General features: G+C 44.7%; 1 protein-coding gene and 1 long non-coding RNA gene across 2 annotated transcripts; both read right to left on the reverse strand.

Annotated features, from left to right (window-relative positions):
* Positions 1 to 4,541: 4,541 nt before the first annotated feature.
* On the reverse strand, positions 4,542 to 5,554 carry LOC306925216 (inorganic pyrophosphatase-like). The gene has a single exon (XM_079503913.1). It carries the CDS (start codon positions 5,482 to 5,484, stop codon positions 4,609 to 4,611), a length of 876 nt encoding a protein of 291 aa, XP_079360039.1. The 5' UTR covers positions 5,485 to 5,554; the 3' UTR covers positions 4,542 to 4,608.
* Positions 5,555 to 12,363: 6,809 nt separating this feature from the next.
* On the reverse strand, positions 12,364 to 13,578 carry LOC306925425. Its single transcript, XR_013790251.1, has 3 exons — positions 13,501 to 13,578; positions 13,326 to 13,404; positions 12,364 to 12,799 (listed from the first exon to the last, which is right to left on the reverse strand). It is a non-coding gene; the product is annotated as an uncharacterized lncRNA (long non-coding RNA).
* Positions 13,579 to 22,737: the final 9,159 nt, after the last annotated feature.

The following is a 22,737-nucleotide window of genomic DNA, read 5'->3' on the forward strand; positions in this document are numbered from 1 at the left end:
GGCAAAACCCGCTCGGAACCATGGATGAATTCGGACATACTGGCTGCAATGAAAGCCAGAGACAAAAAATGCTCTGAGGTTCTAAAATGCAAGTCAAAGCTAGCCAAGCGCTTCGACAGTGTTCGCCAAGCTCGTTTGAACAACCTAAATACACAACGAATCAAACTACGAAACAGTGTAACTGCCATGACCAAATCAGCTAAAAGTAACTTCATTAATGATAAAGCTGAGGAAAACAAAAACAATCCTCATGAGCTCTGGAAGCTACTAAACAATACACTAAGCTATGGTCAGAAACTAAAAACCAGATTTTCGAACATAAACATCAAATCTGACAACACTCTCATCACTGACAACCTTGATGTGGCCAACTACTTGAATATCTTCTTTACAAACATATCAACAACTCTGGTTAACAAACTGCCCTCCCACTCTGGGCTCTTTGGTGTAGAGCACATTACAACCTTCTACAAAAACCTAGGTGTTTGTAAAGACGATTTTAAACTAGTTATGGTAACAACTGATGAGGTAATTAAGAAACTGAGTGCCCTCCAACCCCACAAGGCCACAGGCCATGACAACATTCCCTCCAAATTTCTCAGAGACTCAGCCATCTCTATAGCTCCAATCATCACCCACATAGTAAACCTCTCCATCAAACAGGGACAGGTCCCCCAAGATTTCAAACTGGCCAAAGTAACCCCCTTGCACAAGAAAGGGAGTAAATTAGACCCCGGCAACTACCGCCCTATTTCTATTCTTAGTTCCATCTCGAAAGTGATGGAAAAAATAGTCTATGAACAGGTTGAAAAGTATCTTGCCACTAATAAATTATTGTACGAGTTCCAATCTGGCTTCAGAACATCCCACTCCACTGACACATGCCTCCTCTATTTGAGCGACCACATCAAACAAGAGGTGGACGCTGGCAAATACTGCGGCATGGTCATGCTGGACCTCCAAAAGGCTTTTGACACCGTGAACCACTCCATACTGGTTAACAAGCTAAAAGCAATTGGTTTCGATAGCACATCAGTGAGCTGGATGCAATCCTACCTGGAGGGGAGAGAACAGATGGTGGAAGTGAACGGAACACTGTCCCCCCCCCTCCCAGTGAGCTGTGGCGTTCCACAAGGAAGCATACTAGGGCCTCTACTGTTCCTAATATATGTAAACGACATGACTTCAGCCTGTGACTGCAACTTGTTCCTGTTCGCAGATGACTCAGCACTGCTGGTCTCGGACAGGGACAAACTGCAGGTTGAAAATGCCCTCAGCTCTGAACTCGGTAGAATCTGCACCTGGCTCGCTGATAACAAACTATCTTTACACCTGGGAAAAACTGAATCCATTCTCTTTGGCTCTATTAGTAATCTCAGCAAGGCAAATGGCTTCTTGGTTAGAGTGGGTGACAATGTTATCACACGTAAAGATGAAATTACCTACCTAGGTTCCATCCTGGAGGCTAATCTTTCCGGTGATAAAATGGCCACCAACGTAATCAAAAAAGTCAACCATAGAACAAGATTCCTCTACAGGATCTCCTCACTGGTCAACAAAAACACCTTGAAGACCTTAACAGGAGCCCTTGTACAGGGTTTCTTTGACTATGCATGCACCTCCTGGTACCACAGCACCTCAAAGGCCCTTAAAACCAGGCTCCAGACTTCCCAAAACAAACTGGTCAGGCTCCTACTTGATCTAGCCCCCCGAACCCACCTCACCCCTGCCCACTTCGACAGGCTGGAATGGCTTAGGGTCGACGACAGAGTACAGCATCTTGCAATGGGTCTGGTCCACAAGATTCGATACACCACCAAGATACCCATGTACCTGTCTAGATACTTCCTTAATGTTAACGAAGTCCACACCCACAACACCAGAGGGAGTGCAACGAACCATGTACAACCCAGATTCGGCACAAACAAGGGACTAAATTCTTTTCGCTCCTATGCCACTAAAATGTGGAACGCCCTACCAACTGTCATTAAGACATGCGAATCCCTTGACTCTTTCAAAACCGCTCTCAAAGGGCACCTACGGACGGCTGCAATTCGAAACTGGCCCCTGTAAAATCGGAATCCCTCAAACACGAACGCAATGACAACACAAGAGACGGTCGCGGCCACACAGCCAACTCAAGGTATGGCCACTGAGCCAACTTGGGGACCCAACGCAAGGACAACACAAGAGATGGTCACGGCCACACAGCCAACTCAAGGTACGGCCACGGAGCCGACTTGGGGACCCAACGCAGCTCCTCCAAGGAAAACAAACAATTTAACGGAGCTGAACGTGAATCCCCCCCCCCCGCCCCCCCCTTTTTTTCCCCTCACTGTATATTTTTCTTTTCCCTTTTTACCTCCTTTTTGATGAATTCTTTTTTGATGAATTCCTGTTCTGTCTATAGAAGTGTCTATTTGTACGTCTCTAAATGTTTTGATGATTTGAACATGGTGGACCCTGTTGGAAACAAGTGTAATGCTTAATTGGGTCGTCCACTCACAGTTAACAGCCTTTGTATTGAGTTTGTGCTTGAAATGTACTGTAATTCTGCAAACTGTTAATAAATTCTTCAATCAATCAATCAATCAAAACCTTGGCAGTTTAGTAGGCAGGCATGATATTCAAAGGACTTAAATTGATCAAAAGAGATGCTCGTAGAGTTTAACCCCTTTGTGATTATAGAGGCTGTCCCTCCACCCTTCTGTAACTGTCTACTACAGTAGAAGAAATCATAATTAGGGGGGGATGTCTCAATAAGAGCAGCCGGGGCATCTGTAGTAAGCCATGTTTCTGTTAAAAACAGGCAGTCCAGCTTGTGTGTTGTAATTAGGTCTCTAACTAAAAACGTTTTATCTTTATTAAGGGACCTTATATTTAAAAGTGCCATTCGTAGAACCTCTGGTTTGTGTTTTGTCAGAGAAAGCTGGATGGAAGGGGTGATTGATAATAAATGGGAAAAAACAGGATTTGCTGGCGGATTTTTCTGTCTGACTCTAATGGGATAGCGGTAGGTGATCACAGGGATCTTAGAAATAGAAATACGCTTATGGTAGGAGGTAGATATCAAAATTGGTTGGTTGGTATGATTTGTTAAATTAATTGTGTTACAAACGGGAGCTGTAAGTGTGGATGTTGGTCCAAGCCCGATGGAAATTAGGCTGGGAAATGAGGCGGAACTATTGGAGCTGGGACCGGGGGGACGTCAATCCGTGACGGACGAGTCAGTATTGGACTGTGTTGTTTTGGTCAAGCAGGGTGGGCGGTGGTGGCGGAGGCTAACAGCTATGTTGGTGGCCAGTGCTTGGCTTCCCCGTCTGCTCGTATGTAGGCCATCTCTATAAAAGAAAGAAGGGCGATCTAAAAAGAGATTAAAATTGTAAATGTAGCAAATGTCATACGTGCGGCAGACGCACTGAAGCCATGCACTCAGACTGGCCAGTCTGCTGAACCGCTCGTCGGAGCGGCCAAAGGTGGGGATGGGGCCAGAGATAGAAAATGATAGCCTACAGCTGAGTAGGAGATCGATTAGGTGTAGGAATTGATCTCTCATCAGCTCAGATTGGCGGAGGGCTGTGTCATTGGTCCCGACATGGACTATTATGCGAGTGACGGAAGTAGTTCTTGGAGAGCTGGAAATTGTTTTTACCGTGGCTCCGGGAATGCAGACCGTGGAAACATTAAAGTAGCGAACCCGTTTTATTATACTGTCTCCGATTAGGAGCGTGGTGGGATTAAAAAGTGGTCGGGGGGGCTGAGTGAGTTCGGGGGACATCGACGCCGGAGCGACTGTAGTACTAGGACAAGGAGGAGTGGATCCAGGCGGCGTTGGTGCTGCAACAGACTGCACCTGGTCCTTCGGCGAGTGTTGCGGCGAGGGACCCCCGGACTGCCCGTGTACGGCCGACCGAAGCATCTTTAGCCGAGAGGTGGGCTTAACCCTCGATCCGCTGTCGCTGGTAGCCCATGCAGTGTGGTGATCCGTGACGGGACCAGACTGCATAGCCAATTCTTCATGGACGGGAGTAATTTGCCCAGGGAGCAAGGGAAAGTCCTGCTCTCCCAGCAAGACAGGGCTATTGCTGGTGGAGATTTGAGGGACTTGATGAGAATTATTTACACGGGAGTGTTTTTTTCCCCTTTTTTCGGGGAACTATTGACCAAGGAGCGGGAGTGGAACATGACCAAGGATGGACTTTGGGCTTAGCTCCATTTAAGGACCAACGGTCGCGCGTTTCCACTGGGACAGTGACGTCCAGGTCCCGCCTGGCCTCGTTTGAGGCGGCGGGGCTAGTGCTCGCCAGCATCGGGACAGTGAGGTCCAGGTCACCTGCTGCTTCGGAGGACGCGGCAGTGCCTACGCGTACCTCGGGATCAGATGAGTCTATGTCCAGGGCTGGGGGGACGGCATCAGGACACAGGAGGGATTCGAGGAATAGCTCATCACTTTTAATCTGGCGAAGGGTGGAGATTCTTTCCATCAGTTCGGCCACTCTCTGGGCTAGGCGGAGGCAGCCGCCTAGCCTTCATCTTGCTTCATCTTCAAGTACGTCTTCGTCAGATGAGACACGCAATTCTTCTGGTCCACCTGAGGCAGCTCGTGGGCTACTTCCTCTCGTAGTAGAACCATTGGTCCACTGATGAAGGGATAGGGTCTTCTGTTCCACACGGACAGGTCTCATCAACAACAGCTTTGGCCTCCTCCGCTGAGCAGCAAAAAGGACTTTCACCAGATGAAACGCATGTGTTTTTGCAGTTCAGTCCTCCGTCATTGGTCTTTTGGGAGATGAGGGCTTTCCAGAAGTTGTTAGTGCTCTTGATTGTCTCAATAGCGAAGTCCTTGTCTTTGAATTCTCCATTGAAGGCAAACTGGTTCTCTGGTTTCCCATCTGGAACTTTGTACCTCCTGAACCAGTCGACTGTGGCGTCCAGGTAGCCAGGTTTCAGTCTTTGTACATCACTAATATTGTTGAAGCTGCTGGCTTCAGGGTCTTCTACGTTGATTGCAATGACTTTCCAATCAGTCTCACCCTCATCAATCATGGCCAAAACTCCAAGTACCTTCACCTTGACTACCTCACCACGGGAACACACCTTACTACCAATCTCACAAACGTCGATTGGGTCGTTGTCACCACAGCAGCCAGTGTCTCCATCTTTGTGTCCTGGGTCTTCCCAAGTCTGTGGTATTGCTCCATAGTTCCATATGTACCCTTTATGTGGAAATACATTGGCAACAAAACGCAGTTTACCCTTCTTCACATCTTGCTTAATTGGGTTGAGCGGGTCTTTTGTAGCGATCTCCATCTTTGCATTAGTCCATCTTGGTACCTCAATGACCACGTTAAAGATGTTCTGGCCTTCGTCAGCATACATTGGTATGTCATGGAATGGTGAGATGTACTTTCCTTCATCATTTTTGAAGAACAGGCGGTAGCTCAAGGTGTTGGGGTTCCCCCTCTCCTCAACCGTGAAGCTCATGTTGTTGGCTGTATTTCGGGTGGTTTGTGTGCGTCGTTGCGCCGCAGCCCACCGGTAGATTTCACTGATGTTCGGCTCTGTCCCCTTTTCAATCTGCTGGTGGTTTCTTTTTAGGGAATTTTCGAAACGCCTAATCTGTAATTCGGGTGTGGTTCTGGGAGGACGGGAAGGAAATATGGATGGAACATAGTCGGGGTGGGCAGGGTTTAGACTTTTCTGTTCTACAAAAGTAAATGGAAAAAGCAGATGAAAAACAGATGTAACTTGCATAATAATGGGTTAAGAAAAATGGAAACATATTAATTACCCCTTTGCATATGCAAAAGAATAAAACATAATAGCAAAAAATGCAGTGAATGAGGCATGAATAAGAAATAATTAAAAATCAACTAAAATAAATTCATGAACATGCCAACAGGTTATCAAAGTTTGGCATTAAACGTATTTAGATAGCCCGTTACTTACCAGTGATGAAGTGCTTCTGACACACGTAAAAGAATTGTGAGGTTGGACTCCAGGGTCTTCCCTTATCAGTCTCCCTGCGGATCGCCTGCAGCCATTTATGTCTCTTTTCATGATCAGCTGGAAGTTGATGAAACATCCAACTCTGGGTTTTTTTCTTTGTTGTTTTTACAAAGAGGAACGCAGCACACTTCAGGCATTATGAAGACGCTGGACTCTGTCACGCTCGTCGTGGTCGCTCGATCCGTCGCTGGGGAATGCCGCATCGAGCAGTATTTATAAGGATTAATGCGTGACGTATATATCATACGTCAGGGAAACTTCAATATCTCCGATGCTAGCAGTCTTTACAATCTTATGGAGTATATTATAGTACATTGTGGGTTGTATATTGAGATGGCAGGTATATGACATTAAAAAGGACAAATAAAACATATGGGACACATTATTCGAACACAAAATAAATCGCTACAGCCTCAGTAATGAACCAGTGAAATAAGGGTATTTTATGATGCCTCTCATAGGGATTGCATTGACAGCTGCAGTACACCGTTGAAACGGACCAGAAGTGGGGACGCTGTCTCATTTGGGGGCGTGGAATTTGTAGTCCCCGTGTGTCTCTATAAGGGGAATTAAACGGGTGAGCTTCATTTCTATTGGCTTTTATCGATGTGGGCCTCGACACGTCATCACGCAGCACATTTGTTTTCAGGAAGTAATACAAAATATATTTTTATGGACTTGATATAAAAACACACAAAAATGAGAATTTGCCAATTTATTTGGCATCCATTGTTAGTGTTGAGATTTATGATCTGAATTGTATATATATTTCATCATTGATGGACTCTTATTATGAAGTACAAACCCCAGACCGGAAGTGCTTATCTGCAGTGTATATAACTGAGGTGAATAAACCTGCTCAGTGACGAGTGACGTACTGAGATCCAGCAACACTACGCTGATGCCTCCTGGTGTATTATTTATTTACAGAGTGTTATTCCTCCGTCTATTATTCTTCACTTCTATATTTCTGGTACACACGCTAAGACAGCTGTGAAACTCAACAGTTAGGTATGCCCATATGATGACCACGGATTTATGGTCTAAAAGTGTGAAAAACGTATTTTTTATTTCACTACACCTTTAACTGCTTTAAGGTCCTAAATTAAAGATGGAGTGCCACGATTTTTTTCCACCCTAAAACAAGATCATCAGGTATTATTATAATATGAGGAAGAACATTTTCCAAAAAGTGTAAAATCATGCTTTTATGTGGACACGCCCACCAGTTCATTAAGTATGCCTGGTTTGCCTGGTGGGTGGTGATCCCTGGGTCGGCGGTTCGAATCCCGGCTCCTCCTGTCCACATGTCGAAGTGTCCTTGGGCAAGACACTGAACCCTACATTGCCTCCAATGAGTCGGTCGGTGTGAGCTTGCCACCATTGGTGTGTGAATGTGGGAAGTGAGGACGCTGGCGTTGACTGTTCGCCGCTTCACCTCCCAATGTATGAATGAATGAACCATTGTAAAGCGCTTTGAGCACTTGGAAAAGCGCTATAAAAATGCAATTCATTATTGATCCACCTGAACTGAAGCCACACCCACAGCTGTAGTTGTATGATAAAGGGGGAGGGGTTAGGGGAGTGGCCGATAATGTGATGTCACTATATTACTGTTTATTTCATTGGCCCGTTTGACTGTCAAGGGTTCAGCCTCCAGGAAGAACCCCTAAATACAAAGTAAATACACCATTGCCCATAAAACCGACTCCAGGGTGTCTAATGAAGTACTGTCACCTCATACACATGAAAAACTGGAAAAATACAAAAAATGTGGCACTCCATCTTTAACTTAATTAAGCAGTCACCGTCTCTGAGACATGTTGTTCTTTCTAACCTATAGAGATCGACTACTATGCAATCAAATAAATCTATATAGGCCTACAAGATAATTTCAGATAGGGAGGGAAATACTAAATTAATTATACCATAAACACTCAAAATCATTTCATGCAAAAATACTTTGTCTAAATGCATCAAATTTGCTTTCTACAGTGTTTATGAATGTGTATATGCACATATAGTTGAGTCACAGACTAAGGTTCTGTGACCATCCTCTGGCAAGGATGCTTTGATGATTGATTTGACCTCTATGGACCCTTTATAAAATATTTAACCCCCAGGTCCCTCGCAAAAAATCCCAGCATTTTTTGCTAGAGGGCCAAATTCAAAATGGCGTCCGGCGCCATAGCCAAAATGATCTAGATGACCCCGCTACTAATTAGTTGAGACAGGACCCAAGATTGTGGTACAGGATTAACAATTATTTTATTTATAAAAAGCAGATTACAAAAGACATTTGCATAAAAAGTTGTTAAAACAGTGTTTGAGGAATCACTGTGAATCACAATGAAAATGGGGAGACTGGTTATTCAAAAAAAGAACAAATCAAAGTTAAAATGGAAGGAAAAGGAACAGCGGTCCTTTATAGGGGCCGCTTGTTCAACATGGACCTAAAGGCAATGACAAATAAAGTTTAAGTGATATGCACAGATAAAAACAATTCAATACTACATGCAGATCACCATATCATCTAGGCCCAATATATCCATACACAAATGTCACCAATTAATACATAGAATATATATAACCAGAAACTGTCAAATATTCAAACCAATAAAAGGATCCCCTTACCAAATTACAGCTCTTAAGTCAAACACATCAAACGTCTCTCAATGGTCACACAGGGAAATAACAAGCCCCCCTGTCTCCACCTGTAGCTGTTAAACAGTGACATAAACCATGCAGGTTAGAGACCAGGTGACACAACATCTTGCATGACAGAAAATATTAAACAACTTATTTATGGGTTCAGCTTTACATGATCATATAATATATATATATATATATATACACATAGTAGTACTCACATTTCTCCAAGTTAACTGCCTACACATTACAATTGGTGGCCACACCACAAACAACTCTTGGGCAGGAAACCTTTAATCTGTCTACAGCATACAGCAACAAGTAGACCTGACAATATAAAAAAACACTCTCACTTTAGATCCTCAAAGCCCATAACAACGAGGATACATATACAAAACGAGCATAGATAGGCTTACCGAGAGACATGCCAGCAGTCAAACATCCCCCTTCTGAACAACACGCTCCCTGCAGTGTTGTGAGGCCCCACAGCTTTCAGACCTGCTACCTGCCTGCTCAGAAAGGCTTTAAATACCCTTGCCAATTAACCTCTGCCTCCCTCTAGGGCAGGGGTGCCCACACTTTTTTGACTTGAGGTCTACTTTTAAAATTGCCAGCTCAAGGTGATCTACCAACCAAAAGATAATTATCCCTTTGCTTAAAATACTCAAAATATGTACCTATATGGCGAATAAATAAACAACATTAAGGCATTAGGACTTTCAAAATCTAGGTTTCAAAATCAATTCTATTTATTTATCTTTTCAGTTTCCCCGCATTGCAAATAAGAGACTTAATTTCTGACTTTTTCGGATTTTCTGACTTGATCTGGCCTGTTAACATTTTCATAGACCTGGTTGCTTGTTTCTCTCTCAGTCACGAAATGTGGCAACCGTCAAAGCTAGTCCTAGTTTGTTTTGGTTGTGATCATAGAGTATAATATATATATTGTTATGTTGTTGTTGTGATGCATGGATGATGGCATCATGATGCTACCGCACAGACCACACAGAGACTACCGTGGAGGCGCGGACCCCCACGCAGACTATCGCGGACCCCCACGCAGACTATCGCGTACCTCCGCGGAGGTCTGCGCCGACCTCCGCGGGGGTCCGCGCCGACCTCCGTGGGGGTCCGCGTCGACCTCCGCGGGGGTCCGTGCCGACCTCCACGGGGGTCCGCGGCTCCGCGGTAGTCTGTGTGGGGGTCCGCGGATAATGGGGGTCCCCGCGGAGGAGTCTAGTCTCGCGTTAACGCCGATAACGGCCCAGCATTAATAATCATCTTCCCACTCTCCATGGAAGTGATATGTTTTAGGCTTCTTTGCCGCGCGCATCTTGCTATACGAACAATGATGGATAGATATCCTTTTAATTTGTTTGTTTAACAACAGAACAGACCCGACGTTCTCCTTCAAAGCCACCGGCACGCCGCCGCCTGCCCGAGGCGAGGATTGTTTTTCTTTTTTCATGGCAAGGCCAAGCGGTCTACCTGCGCAGCGCTTGTGATCGACTGGTCGACCGCGATCGACGTAATGGGCACCCCTGCTCTAGGGGCTACACTAGAATCAAAGATGGTTTATGTATGAAGATGGGCCAACTTCATTTGAGCCACTAGAGGCGAAATGGTACACAAAGCCTACAGGTCTCCTAAATATAGTAGGCGTGGTTTGCTTCTCCCCGACCCCCACCCTCCCCCCTGACAACAACACTGTTTCCACACTCAGTCTAGTAGGTGGCGGTAATGCACCATTTAGGTTTGCCAACCGCCATGAAACCCGATAGAAGACAACAACACTGACAAGTCATTTAACAAAGTACATTGAAAACAACTGACAAGGTGTACTTTTGAAATAGTCGTTTTAGTTTCTCGAAGACCTCCAACCATATAAATTCACGATTCATTAAAAAGTCTCTCCCTAATAGAGTTGTAGAATGGACAATAAAAAACTAAATGCTTTTCATTTTCCTTTAGATCAGACAGACTACACATAATCTATCCTCCTCAACCGTGCCTACATATCTGCCTGTCTCAATATGCAGACCAAGTATGCCAGCTCTAATTTGGGCACATAAGGATAATTTCTAATAGTTTTAAATATGTCCATTAATTTCACATTATAATATTCACATATTATCATCTTAAATATGGGGTCAGAGCCCCCTATGTGTTGTCCGTGATATATATATATATATATATTTTCTCCTGATTTGTCTCGCTAAAAGAAGCCATTTTACTATGAATATCTTGTAAATATTGTGTGCCTTGTGATGATTTGGTCCAGTATTTAGTTCAGTGACCATGGAGTTAAGGAATGGTTCAGAAGCTGTGTTCACGTTCACTCTCCCATTGGAAATGAATAGACTCCAACATTCTTCCTGTCTCCTAATAATGTTACCGCCCACCTCACGCAGATACAGGAAGTAAAGCAAAGTTGGCCTCTCTTGCTAATTATCCTCTTCCATACAAGTCAAGCATGAGGATTCCAAATCTGACAGAATTTTAATCATAAGACCTCGTTTTGGCCCCAAAATTCAAGATGGCCACATCCAGTACAGTGAAAACATTACTTTTGAATAGGAAAGCAATCTATTTGGGGGCTGTAATTTTTAGAAGAAGAAGTTGGCCAAAAAGGAATCCAGTCATTGTTGCCCAGAGCCTCTTTTATAACCGTCCTCCATCGCACCCTGTTCCTTCCAAGGTTATTGCTGTGACGTTTTGTTACATTTCACATTGCTTTTGTCTATCTACAAACTCACAATGAATTGCATAATGGTATGTCTCTCCAGCCTTCTCAATGTTCCGGAGCACAGCCTAGCCCTAAGGCCATCACACCGGTCGGTACTCGGGGCTTCCGTCCACCGATTCCTGACACGGTAAAATGTTGTTTTTCAATGGAGGACTTTACTTGTGATTTGTAAAATGTCAGATGAGTGTTGGTTAGTCTGTCTACTGGCTGTACATTTTCTATTTGACAGAAACTAATGTTACATTTCATGTCTCTCCAGCCTTCTGCTCAATGGTCTGCAGCACAGCTAGCTATAGCCCTAAGGCCATCACACCGGCCCATACCCAGGGCTTCCGTCCACCGGCGATAGCTGACACGGTACAATGTTGTTTTCAATAGATGTCATGCCTTACTTGTGACTTTGTAAAATGTCAGATAAGTGTTAGTCTATCTACATTTGGCTGTACATTTTCTATTTGACAGACTACAAACTAATGTTACATTTCATGTCTCTCCAGCCTTCTGCTCAATGGTCTGCAGCACAGCTAGCTAGCCCTAAGGCCATCGGGGGGCGGACTTTTGTCCGACACCCTTATAGCCGACGGGACAAGTCCGACAGTGTCGGACCATTGTCCCGTCGGCTATTTGGGTGTCGGACAAAAGACCTGCACCCAAGGCCATCACACCGGTCCATACCCAGGGCTTGCGGTAAAATGTTTTCAATACTATAATGTCTTTACTTGTGACTTTGTAAAATGTCATAAGTGTTAGTCTATCTACATTTGGCTGTACATTTTTTTCTATTTGACAGACTACAAACTAATGTTACATTTCATGTGTAACCCTAATTACCAATTAGTAATAGAGAACAGGTAGGAGTGATCAACAGCGTGTTTGTCAATACCTGGACTAGCATCAGAAGCACTGTACGTTTTTAAGAGCCAGTGCAATGCACATCAATAATGACAGACAACAATGAATTGAATTTGTTATGTGGCCACTTATTATTATTGCCAATTAAGGACATAGGAAATATTACAACAACTGCAGTATCATGGAAAATAATAAACAAAAAGAAAAGCCGGCAAAATATGAAACCCTAGTGTTCCCAAAGTTTTTGTTTAGTTTGTTCGTTGGGGCCCTTTAATCTGTATCAGACAGTGTTTTGATTGGTCCTACCACACGATCAGTGAGGGAGGGGAAGACACCATCAGCATCCAGACTCGGATCTGTAGCTCGCCACCCAGCATGCACTGGGATTCTTATCTGGGGAATCGTTGATGTTGGATCGTTGGGTTTGGAGTTGGGAAGGTTTTGGAATGGGAAGGGATGCGCTGTCCTCTTCTCCACCGTTCCACGTGACACTCCAGGGGATGAGGAGGGGAATCTGAATCACCCAATCTATAAAAACCTGACCTAGTAGATCAGACAAGATCCAATGGCATGCGTTATTCACACACTGTGTAAACCATGTTTTTATATTCCCATAACACTTTTTAACTTGCATTAACTTAATTAACTGAATCATGTTCTCATTCCTTGTAATCATGTATTTCAAATACATTGAAAACATAAAAAATGTTCAAAGCGCTTGTTTTCTTTTACAGCTTCAATTATTCAATGAACTGTTTCCTTTCTTCACAAAAATAAAAATACATGAAATGCTTCCTTAATCATCATAAATGAAATGAGGTTGTGCAAAGGTATGTATGGCTCAAACGTGCTTAATATCTCTCCCTGGCTAGCAACAGGTGAGACATGCACTAAAAATGTACCTTCAATTACTAGAACACAAAATACTCATGTACAGAAATGATATATTCCTTCAGTAACAACAAAATAAAACCAGATTGTTTCAAAACAGAACATGTACACAAAATGAATCGTTGGCACCTTGTGGCTAAACTCCATCTAAGATAACCATCCACATTGTCTCACTCACCGCTGATCAATGAATGATCTGGCTCAGACTGCAATCACCTGGCTGGTCGGTGATTGGCAACATTCGGTCAAATACTGCTCTACAAAGTTAAAATGACACAATATACAGATCAGGAGCTGTCCAACAATATTTAGAATGTGGAATGTTGGTTTGGAAGATTATTCTGTAATCTTACCAAGCAGATGGCAAAGGATTCTCTCTCTGTGTTTGTTCATTACAGCATAGTACCATAACACCATGTGTTGCATTGAACATGAAAAGGAAGTACTGACAGGAAGTAGCATCACTGGTAGGCTGGACATAAACTCTTACAGGCTCACTGATTGGCCAACTAGGGTGGCAGTCACAGAGCCAGGTCATTTTAACCTTGTGCTGAAATAGGCTAGACACCCTGGTTTGTATGTTTGCAACTTTTTCCCTTTCATGTATATAGCTTGTTTTACATTTTAAACAGACTTGCAGAGCAACATTTTAGATAGAATTGTATAACTTAAATGCGTGTTATTTCAAAGCATTTTAGATTGTTTCTAACACTTTTAAATCAACTGAAAATGAACTTATTTATTCATCCCATTAATTATTTTAAATACAGGCTGCTGATTCAAGCCTGGGTTACACATGTCTCTCCAGCCTTCTCCTCAATGGTCTGCAGCACAGCTAGCTAGCCCTAAGGCCATCACACCGGTCCATACCCAGGGCTTCCGTCCACAGATTCCTGACACGGTAAAATGTTTTCAATACTATGTAGTCTTTACTTGTGACTTTGTAAAATGTCAGATAAGTGTTAGTCTATCTGCATTTGGCTGTACATTTTCTATTTGACAGACTACAAACTAATGTTACATTTCATGTCTCTCCAGCCTTCTGCTCAATGTTCTGCAACACAGCTAGCTAGCCCTAAGGCCATCACACCGGTCCATACCCAGGGCTTCCGTCCACAGATTCCTGACACGGTACAATGTTCTTTTCAATACTATGTAAGGTCTTTACTAGCTCCTTTCGGAACCCTACGTTAAAGTTTCTGACATTTTGATGACTTTACGTAGGGTTCCTTATCATCGACTTCAAGCGACATGGGATGCAATCTGACTTACCCTTCTCCGACGGATCTCTGCGCTGTGGATATGACGCTGACATATTCCAAAAGAAGCATATAATAGCTATAGGAGACAACGAACCCTCTGACCCCCCCCCCCCCCCCCGCGCGAACGGCGGAGAAGCCGTTAAGTATTTTTAATGTTTGTTAGACCGTTTTGGCAGCTCTCTTCCTTCCTTCCTTGACTTCCTTATTGACATCCTATTGTACCGCCTCCATCACCGTGGCTGGCTACCTGCGACAGAGGCAGGAACGCGCAGATAGCCAGTTCCGGCGCTCTGTCGCAGGATTGCATCCCGTGTCGCTTGAAGTCGATGATACCGGACCCTACGGGTTAGGGGTCCAAAGGAGCTCAACCCGGGGGGTCCGGAGACGGGCTAGGTCTTTACTTAACCCACGGGAACGATTCTACAAAATAAGACAGTTTTCTGAAAAAACCCTGTTTCTATGTCAGTCATTCTCAAACATTTTCATGTCAAGGACCCCCAAGATTATATGTAATATTGGCCGCCGACCACCATCTGAAAATATGTTGTTCCAGGCACCCCCCAGAAGCAAAGATTTGAGTTAAAAACGTTTGCTCTGAAAGAATATATCCAAAGATTTGCACTACATTTTCACGTTTTTTTTCAAAAAGTGCCACGCTATGAGATTGTAGATCAGCTATTTTTCAATAGCTATCAGCTATTTTAACACAGCTAGCTAACCGGCTAACGTGAGTAGCATTTTGGCTCAAGCAATCGAACGCGCTATAAAAGCTCAATTGCCGAAGGCCGTCGGCAATGGCGTTAAGCGTCAGTATCAAAATTAGGCTTCAATTGACTTTAATCGTCGGCAATGGTGCGCTAAGTGTTAAGCAGCGCTTCGGGTGTTCGAGGGAACACGAACAATGTAGTATGTTTGTTTACAAACAACCAAGTGACTGAGGAGCTTTATCAAAACACGGATTGAGTGAGTGAGTCTGAGTGACGGGCTGTCAAGAGTGACGCTTACGTGCTTGATCGATCACGGCGAGGATGGCTGAAGACTTCGGTATCGGTAATCGGTAGACGAAAACGTTTGACGAAAACTGTGATTGTTCTCGACCACGTATGCAGTGAGAACAGGTAGTTGACGGCGCACAGGTGTATTTATACTGTGGTGATTGTGGCAGGATTGGCCAGGAGATAATGGAAGGCAGGTGAGTTTGATAAGGAAGGATGAGTGATTGATAAGGAGGGGGGAGTGGTTAAGGTCGAGCGGAAGGAGGTCTCTTCTCCCGAAACTGCGTTGTATAAATGCAACTTCCATAAAAAGAACCACTGCATGAGTCACCAGAAAAAAGGACAGGTGTTGATTAATCTAACAGGGTTAAAATGTTATATACAATGGGTTTGTATAGTCCAGCTGCTTAGCTCCAATATATAAAGGAATCATTCAGTTTGTGATAAAAGCATGAAATCTGGTACACATATAGCCAAAGGCATCCCAAACATAATTGGATGTGGAGGCATCCTGAATTTTCAACATGGCACCCATGGCAGCCATTTTTCAAAATGCCACCATTGACATCCTATTATAAGGCAATATTTTCTAAATTTCCTTATGCTTTAAGTAGCATGTGACATATCAAACTAGGGGGTTTTCATGATGCTGAATCCATTCCAAGCATACAAAGTTTTGCATAAAAACACTCATTGGGCTAAATTTGGCGATAGCAACTTGCCCAACTGTGCTGATGTCAGCACATTTGGGCAAGTTGCTATGGCCAAATTTAGCCCAATTTGGCCAATTAGCCCAAACTAATAGTCCGGTAGCTTAGCGAAATGATGTGGACGCGGCGGACAAAAGCGCCAACATTTTTCCACATGCTCTCCATAACCATATGTTTCATTTTGGAAGGGGGGCCACGTCATCAAGATGTCAGAAGGCGGCCATCTTGGCGTTCAAAGATGGCCGCCAAATGAAAAAGGGCGGTTCTGGACAACCGTGGGTCCGACCGACTCGACACCGGGCACTGCACTCCCTGTGGGTGTGTGGAACGTGTGTGTCGAATTTGAAGTCGGTGGGGCAAACGGTTCTCGAGTTACGTGGATTACAGATGTACAGACACACACACAGACTGTGTGCATTATAGTAGGATGTTGCCATCTTGTTGTAGCCCAGATCTCCCTTCTAAAAGAGATTATTAATTAATATATATGTCAATGGGCAATGCCATGAGTTTCAGAGGGTACAGTAAGTATAGAGGTAAGGCAAAGAGAGATGGTGAGGGAGGGAGAAATTGATTTGTACCAATTGGCTAGACAGTAGTGTAACAGGTTAAGGTGAGTATAGAGATAGAAATGTTCTAGCAAGCGAAGCCAGTGTATTGAGAAAATGGGACATATGTTTTCAGAAGTTATTTGTGACAAAAGGCTACCAGTGAGAGGGAAGATGTATAACATGGTAGTGAGACCATGCTGGTGGCACTGATGAAAAGGAGGCACCGCTGGATGTGGCAAAATTAAGGGTGCTATGGTTCTCATTAGGAGTGAAAAGGAAGGACATTATTAGATATGACTAAATTAGAGGATCAGCCCAGGTTAGAAGGTTTGGGGATAAAGCAAGAGAGGTGATCGAGGTTGAGATGGTTTAGACATGTGAAAAGGAGGGATGAGGGTACATTGGGAGAAGGATGCTGAAGATGTAGCTGCCAGGTAAGAGGATGGCCAAAGACGAGGTTTAAGGATGCTGTGAGAGATGACATGAAGGTGGCAGGTCACAGAGGAAGATGCAGAAAACAACCAAATGGGGTCCATGTGTGGTCCAGCCCTATGGAATGTAAAAGGCATGCATGTGCTAATGAAAAGTATTTAAAATATAGTTTTGATGCTCATCCTACTACTATAGGGGGTGCAAAGCAATATGCCCGTTTATCCGTCCGACTTCTCCTACCAAATCACTCCGTTAGCACACATCTCTATGCACAAAAAAGGATGCATGCCACAGAAATCCATCTGCACTACATTGCATCCATGCAACTGCCATATTTACTGTACAAATATTGCTTTTGTATGACATACTGTTATTGCGCAACATTTCGCTGTGACGCAAATTACAATTTACAATTACAATTTCCACATTCACCGACCCCTCCCCTTTTCACTGCACGCACACACACACTTTTTTCAATGTGTCTGACTGCTAACAGAGTTGAAGATGATGTAAATATGTTGCTAGAATGACCGTATTTATTCAATATTGGCACAAATAAACGTCTACTGATATTCTCAATGACCTTATTGCATTCCTTGACCTAGATAATGTATATTTTGACACCAAGATTGACCTTCTAAGTGGCTTAGAAGCTGAGATAGTGGCACTTATAGATATTACATGGTGGCCATCTTTGAACGCCAAGATGGCCGCCTTCTGACATCTTGATGACGTGGCCCCCCTTCCAAAATGAAACGTATGGTTATGGAGAGCATGTGGAATTGGCGCTTTTGTCCGCCGCGTCCACATTTTGCTAAAATATGGCCTTAAGCTGCCTCACTATAATGCTTGGAATGGATTTAGCATCATGAAAACCCCCTAGTTTGATATGTCACATGCTACTTAAAGCATAAGGAAATTTAGAAAATATTGCCTTATAATAGGATGTCAATGGTGGCATTTTGAAAAATGGCTGCCATGGGTGCCATGTTGAAAATTCAGGATGCCTCCACATCCAATTATGTTTGGGATGCCTTTGGCTATATGTGTACCAGATTTCATGCTTTTATCACAAACTGAACGATTGTTATGGACCATGCTGCACTATATAGGAAGGGGCCAGCTAAAATGAATATGACATATCTGAAATAGCCTATACTGAATGGAGCTAAAAGCTGTCTTGGGTGTATAAGCCTGATCGAGTAGATGATGCAATGACCAAAAGTGTTTTTGGAAAGTGAAATATCCCGGCCTTTAAAGGACCACTTTTCAACCTATCTTCATATAATTGGTCCTCATTAATGTTCATGATAAAATAGCCTACCACAATTTATTTCTACTCTGTCTGCGGCTGCGAGGGCTGTGGGCAGTTCAGAACCCGTCCGCTAGTGACATCATCGTTAGGCACATTCTTTTTTAAACAAGTAGGTATTATTATTTTTTCTTCCTTTTTTATTATAGTGTGAACAATGGCTTCCATTATCACATTGCAACTTTTAGCTTGGATTCCCCATCCCCATTGATGATGTCACTGGTGGATGGGTTTCTGAACTGCCCACAGCCCTCCCATGAGACACAGACTTGTTTTTTGTTTTGCCATTTTATCATGAACATTAGTGAGGACCAACTATATGGGGGTATAGGTTGAAAACTGGTGAAGTGGTCCTATACGTAAATCATATGACTAGTGTACTTTGAACCTCATACACATGTCTGGTATTTCCTGACTGTTTTAACCTCATCCACGTCCCTAGCCTGAGGTCCACCTATGCTTTCTATGGCATAGGCAGCTCCCGGCATGATCCGCCGGGAGAATCTAGACGCAGCTGCGTGACATGAGACTAATTAATTAGAGCGACAGAGAGAGAGGACTGTGTGTGTGTGTGTGTGTGTGTGTGTGTGTGTGTGCGTGCGTGTGTGCGTCAATTTAACAAAGGTGCAGACGATCAGAAATCAGCAGAGAGTGATCGACGTTTGCGCTACTCTATGACGAATTGAAGTGGACTTGTTCCCAGACTTTTTTTTTTCACCCTGGCAATAAAAACGTCTGGGTTTCCGAGGCTAGGTATTTCCTGAATGACTGTATCAAGTTCATGTCAGTTGGTCACCCCGCGCAACAACAGGAGGAAATGTCACTTGTCGCCACGCCTTAGCTCGATTGCCTTAATTGTATGCCTACCTTATGACTTAAAGTAAGAAAAACCAACAATAATAATACTTACATTACATCATGTCATTATCATTATTATTATTATTGTTGTTGTTGTCATTTTTATTCATTCATGTGTGTACTTGCAGGTACGGGGGAAGGTGGCGTGACTATGGCCTGTAGTGGTGGCTGATTGAAAGTGAGCATTTATTTTATTTTGGTCAAAACAAGGTTTATTCCACGGCCCAGAGCCGACCATCATGTTTTAGCAGAAGGGACGGTAAACAGGAAGTGATCATGCATCGTCACACACACTAACATAAGATCATAACATCCGGTCTGGGTATTTGGCTCTTCAAATTAAGAGTTGGACGGGGGGAAATGCTGGCGTGAATTATATCAAAGTTAATAATAAATGCTGGTGGACTAGGTGTTAAGTAGTTAAGTACGTGTGTACATCTGTAATGCACGTAACTCGAAAACCTTTTGCCCCACCGATTTCAAAAAATTGACACACCACCACAGGGAGTGCAGTGCCCGGTGTCGAGTTGGTCGGACCCACGGTTGTCCAGAACCGCCACAAAAGGCCTCTAACCGAGCTCTGGACAGGGGCCTCTTTGACGTGGCCGAAAAAAGTCTGAAAAAGTGGATCGAGCAAATTATAAAATTGACATTTGGAGATCTAAAGGTCTTTTGACGTGTGAGTGTGAGCTTCAGTTCCTGAGGGATCCTCAAGGCCCTCTGCCATATTGACGAATTTTGTGAAGAACTGCCAAAACTGCTCTATAACCTTTGGGTCTGTAACCTTTGGGCTTGACCCCTAACAATAATGATGGATGGATGAATTGTGCAGTCCAGGTAGGGAATGAGGCATTACCCCAGGTGAAGGAGTTTAAGTATCTTGTTCATGAGCGAGGGGAGGACGGAGAAGGAGATCAGCTGGAGAATCGGAGCGGCAGGGGCGGTGGCTGCATCAGGTAGGGTGAGAAGTTCAGTCATGCGAGAGAGACTCGGAGTAGTGTCGCTGCTTCTTCACCTGGAAAAGGAGCCAGCTTAGGTGGTTCGGGCATCTGGTTAGGATCCCTCTCGGGCGTCTCTGTAGGGAGGTCGTCGAGGCACATCCCACTGGGAGGAGACCCCGGGGCAGACCAAGGCGCAGTTGGAGGAAACACATCGACTCACTGGCCTTGTTGGAACGCCTCGGGATCCCCCAGGAGGAAGTTACTAATGTTGCTCTGGAAAGGGATGTCTGGAGCTCTCTGGTGGAGCTGTTGCCCCCACGACCCGACTACGGATAAGCGGTTGAAGATGGATGGATAATAAGAATTAAATACAGTACTCAAGTAAAAAGTAAATGTACTTCATTACTGTCCCCCGCTGGCCATGTGTCGTGCATTAACGTGTTCGTGTGCTTCCTCCACAGCTCCTGGAGGTGGACTCGGAGTCGGAGGAACATCATCGTCTTTAATGAAACAGACAGAGTTTCTTCATGATTTGGTCGACCGAGGCCTGTGTGTGAACCTCAAATAAAACTCATGGCATTCAACAACGTGGCTGGTCTTGTTTTTCACCTGCTGGAAGTGACTGTAAAAAACAAAATCCAAAAAAGTAACAGCGTTTTTTGGCAGAGTAGAATATTGGTATAATATTTCTGTTGTGGCAGAGTAATACGTTATACACTGCTTGTTACTGGGTAAAGTAATAATATTACAGTTATTTATAGTAACTCTTAAATGCCCAACACTGCCAGTCTGTAAAAAAAGGAAAAAAGGGGGGAAAAAGAAAATGGTGGTCCGCTCACATCCCAGTAACTATATAAAAAGCATACATCAAGATACTATTACTGACTTTGACAATGAAACTACTTTTACAACACAGCATGACTAAGACAACCATGAGATATGAGTGGTATAGAATACTGATCAAAAGTGAGTTACAGCGTTTTGCAAACTAATATTCTTGTTTATTTATGCTGTTTGATTTGATGATTGAATCATTGATTGAACACTGAGCGCCACCTGTGATGCCTGGGCGTGTACTATTGATTGATTTGGGTGTGTTCTAAATAAAGAGCCTCACTCTGAGTGAGCACAGCGTCCGTCCGTCTGTGAAGGAGCTGTGTGAGAAGCAAAATAATATATAATTTTACATCACATAATTTGACCATTATGACATTTAATGGCCTGGATGAGGTGATGGAAGCCATTAAGTATAATGAGAAACAACAAGGCTTCTGCCTGCTGGGCCCGAAGGCATCCCAGCAGAAGTCCTCCCTCTCTTCTATTGCAAGCTCCTCTTTCACTCACTCTGTCAAGGCGTACCATGCAGGACGACCGGGATCGTTCCGACCCACGGAGGAGGCTCTTCAACCCACCCCATGGAGCCCCCCCCCCCGCTCCTCCCCCCCTCCCCCCAGTTTTGAACACCAGGACCCCCCTGAATAGGGAAGACCGGCGGCGCTCCTCCCACTCCTCTCTCCAGCCTTGTCCTACCCTGGACGAGACCCTGATCAAGAATCCAGCTATCCTCAAACCACTTTCCGGTCGCTATGACCCGCGAGACCCGCCCCTCTCTCCCCCCACCCCATCTTCATCGAACCCCACTGACCTCGGCGCCCGATCCCTTCGCCAGCCCCCCTATAGTACCGATCGCGCTCGGGAGGACAAGTACAGATTTTCCCCGGGCCCTTGGATGTCCCCGCAGAACCCCAGCACCCCAGGAGCCCTGAGTCCCCCCCGACCACACTTACAGGTTTCCTCGGAATCCGATACCTCGACCGTCGCGTATATGTCTCCGCCACCGACACCTACACCACTCGCCGCCGCCGACTCTAGGATTGCTGCGACCATAGCTCCCTATATACTAGTCACACTGGTCTCCCTCCTAAAGGCCTGCCACCGCCTGGAACCAATAGCCCTTTTCAACCATGATAGAATTCTCCCCAGCGACCACCGATCTAGGTCCGTGGAGGTCGCGCGCTCGGTCACGCCTCACAGTGCCGGTGACCTGACCGTTGCGAAGCTGCAGGAGGCTTCCCGAGTGTGGCTGTTTAGAGGCTACTCTGTGTTAGAGTTACACTATAAAGAAAAGATCAACATGCTCCTGGATATACTCCGGCACCATTCGTGCGTCGACCCAGTAGCCCACTGGGATACAGTGTGTCACATGGCTCGCATTGACCTCGAGCACACCTTATCTCAGGGCACGATTAATGTGACCAAAGAACATATCCCCCACTCGTTCTGGCGCCCCTCTCCGCTCCTCGACACCTGGGAGCTCCTCCCCTCGTCCGCACAGGCTTCGTCCGTGTCACCGTCCGTAGGCCAAACGACCCAGGCCGGCCACCATGCCGACACCGACCGTAAGTGTCGCCACGATGACGACAATACCCACCTCGGCCAGCGCACCAACACGAGCCCTATATCAAATACACTCGCCGGTCGACCCGCCTATGGTCCCGGTCAGACCCACGCTCATCCTGGGAGACACTA

The sequence above is a fragment of the Electrona antarctica genome (assembly GCF_951216825.1).
Source record: "Electrona antarctica genome assembly, chromosome: 6".
NCBI classification, from domain to species: domain Eukaryota; kingdom Metazoa; phylum Chordata; class Actinopteri; order Myctophiformes; family Myctophidae; genus Electrona; species Electrona antarctica.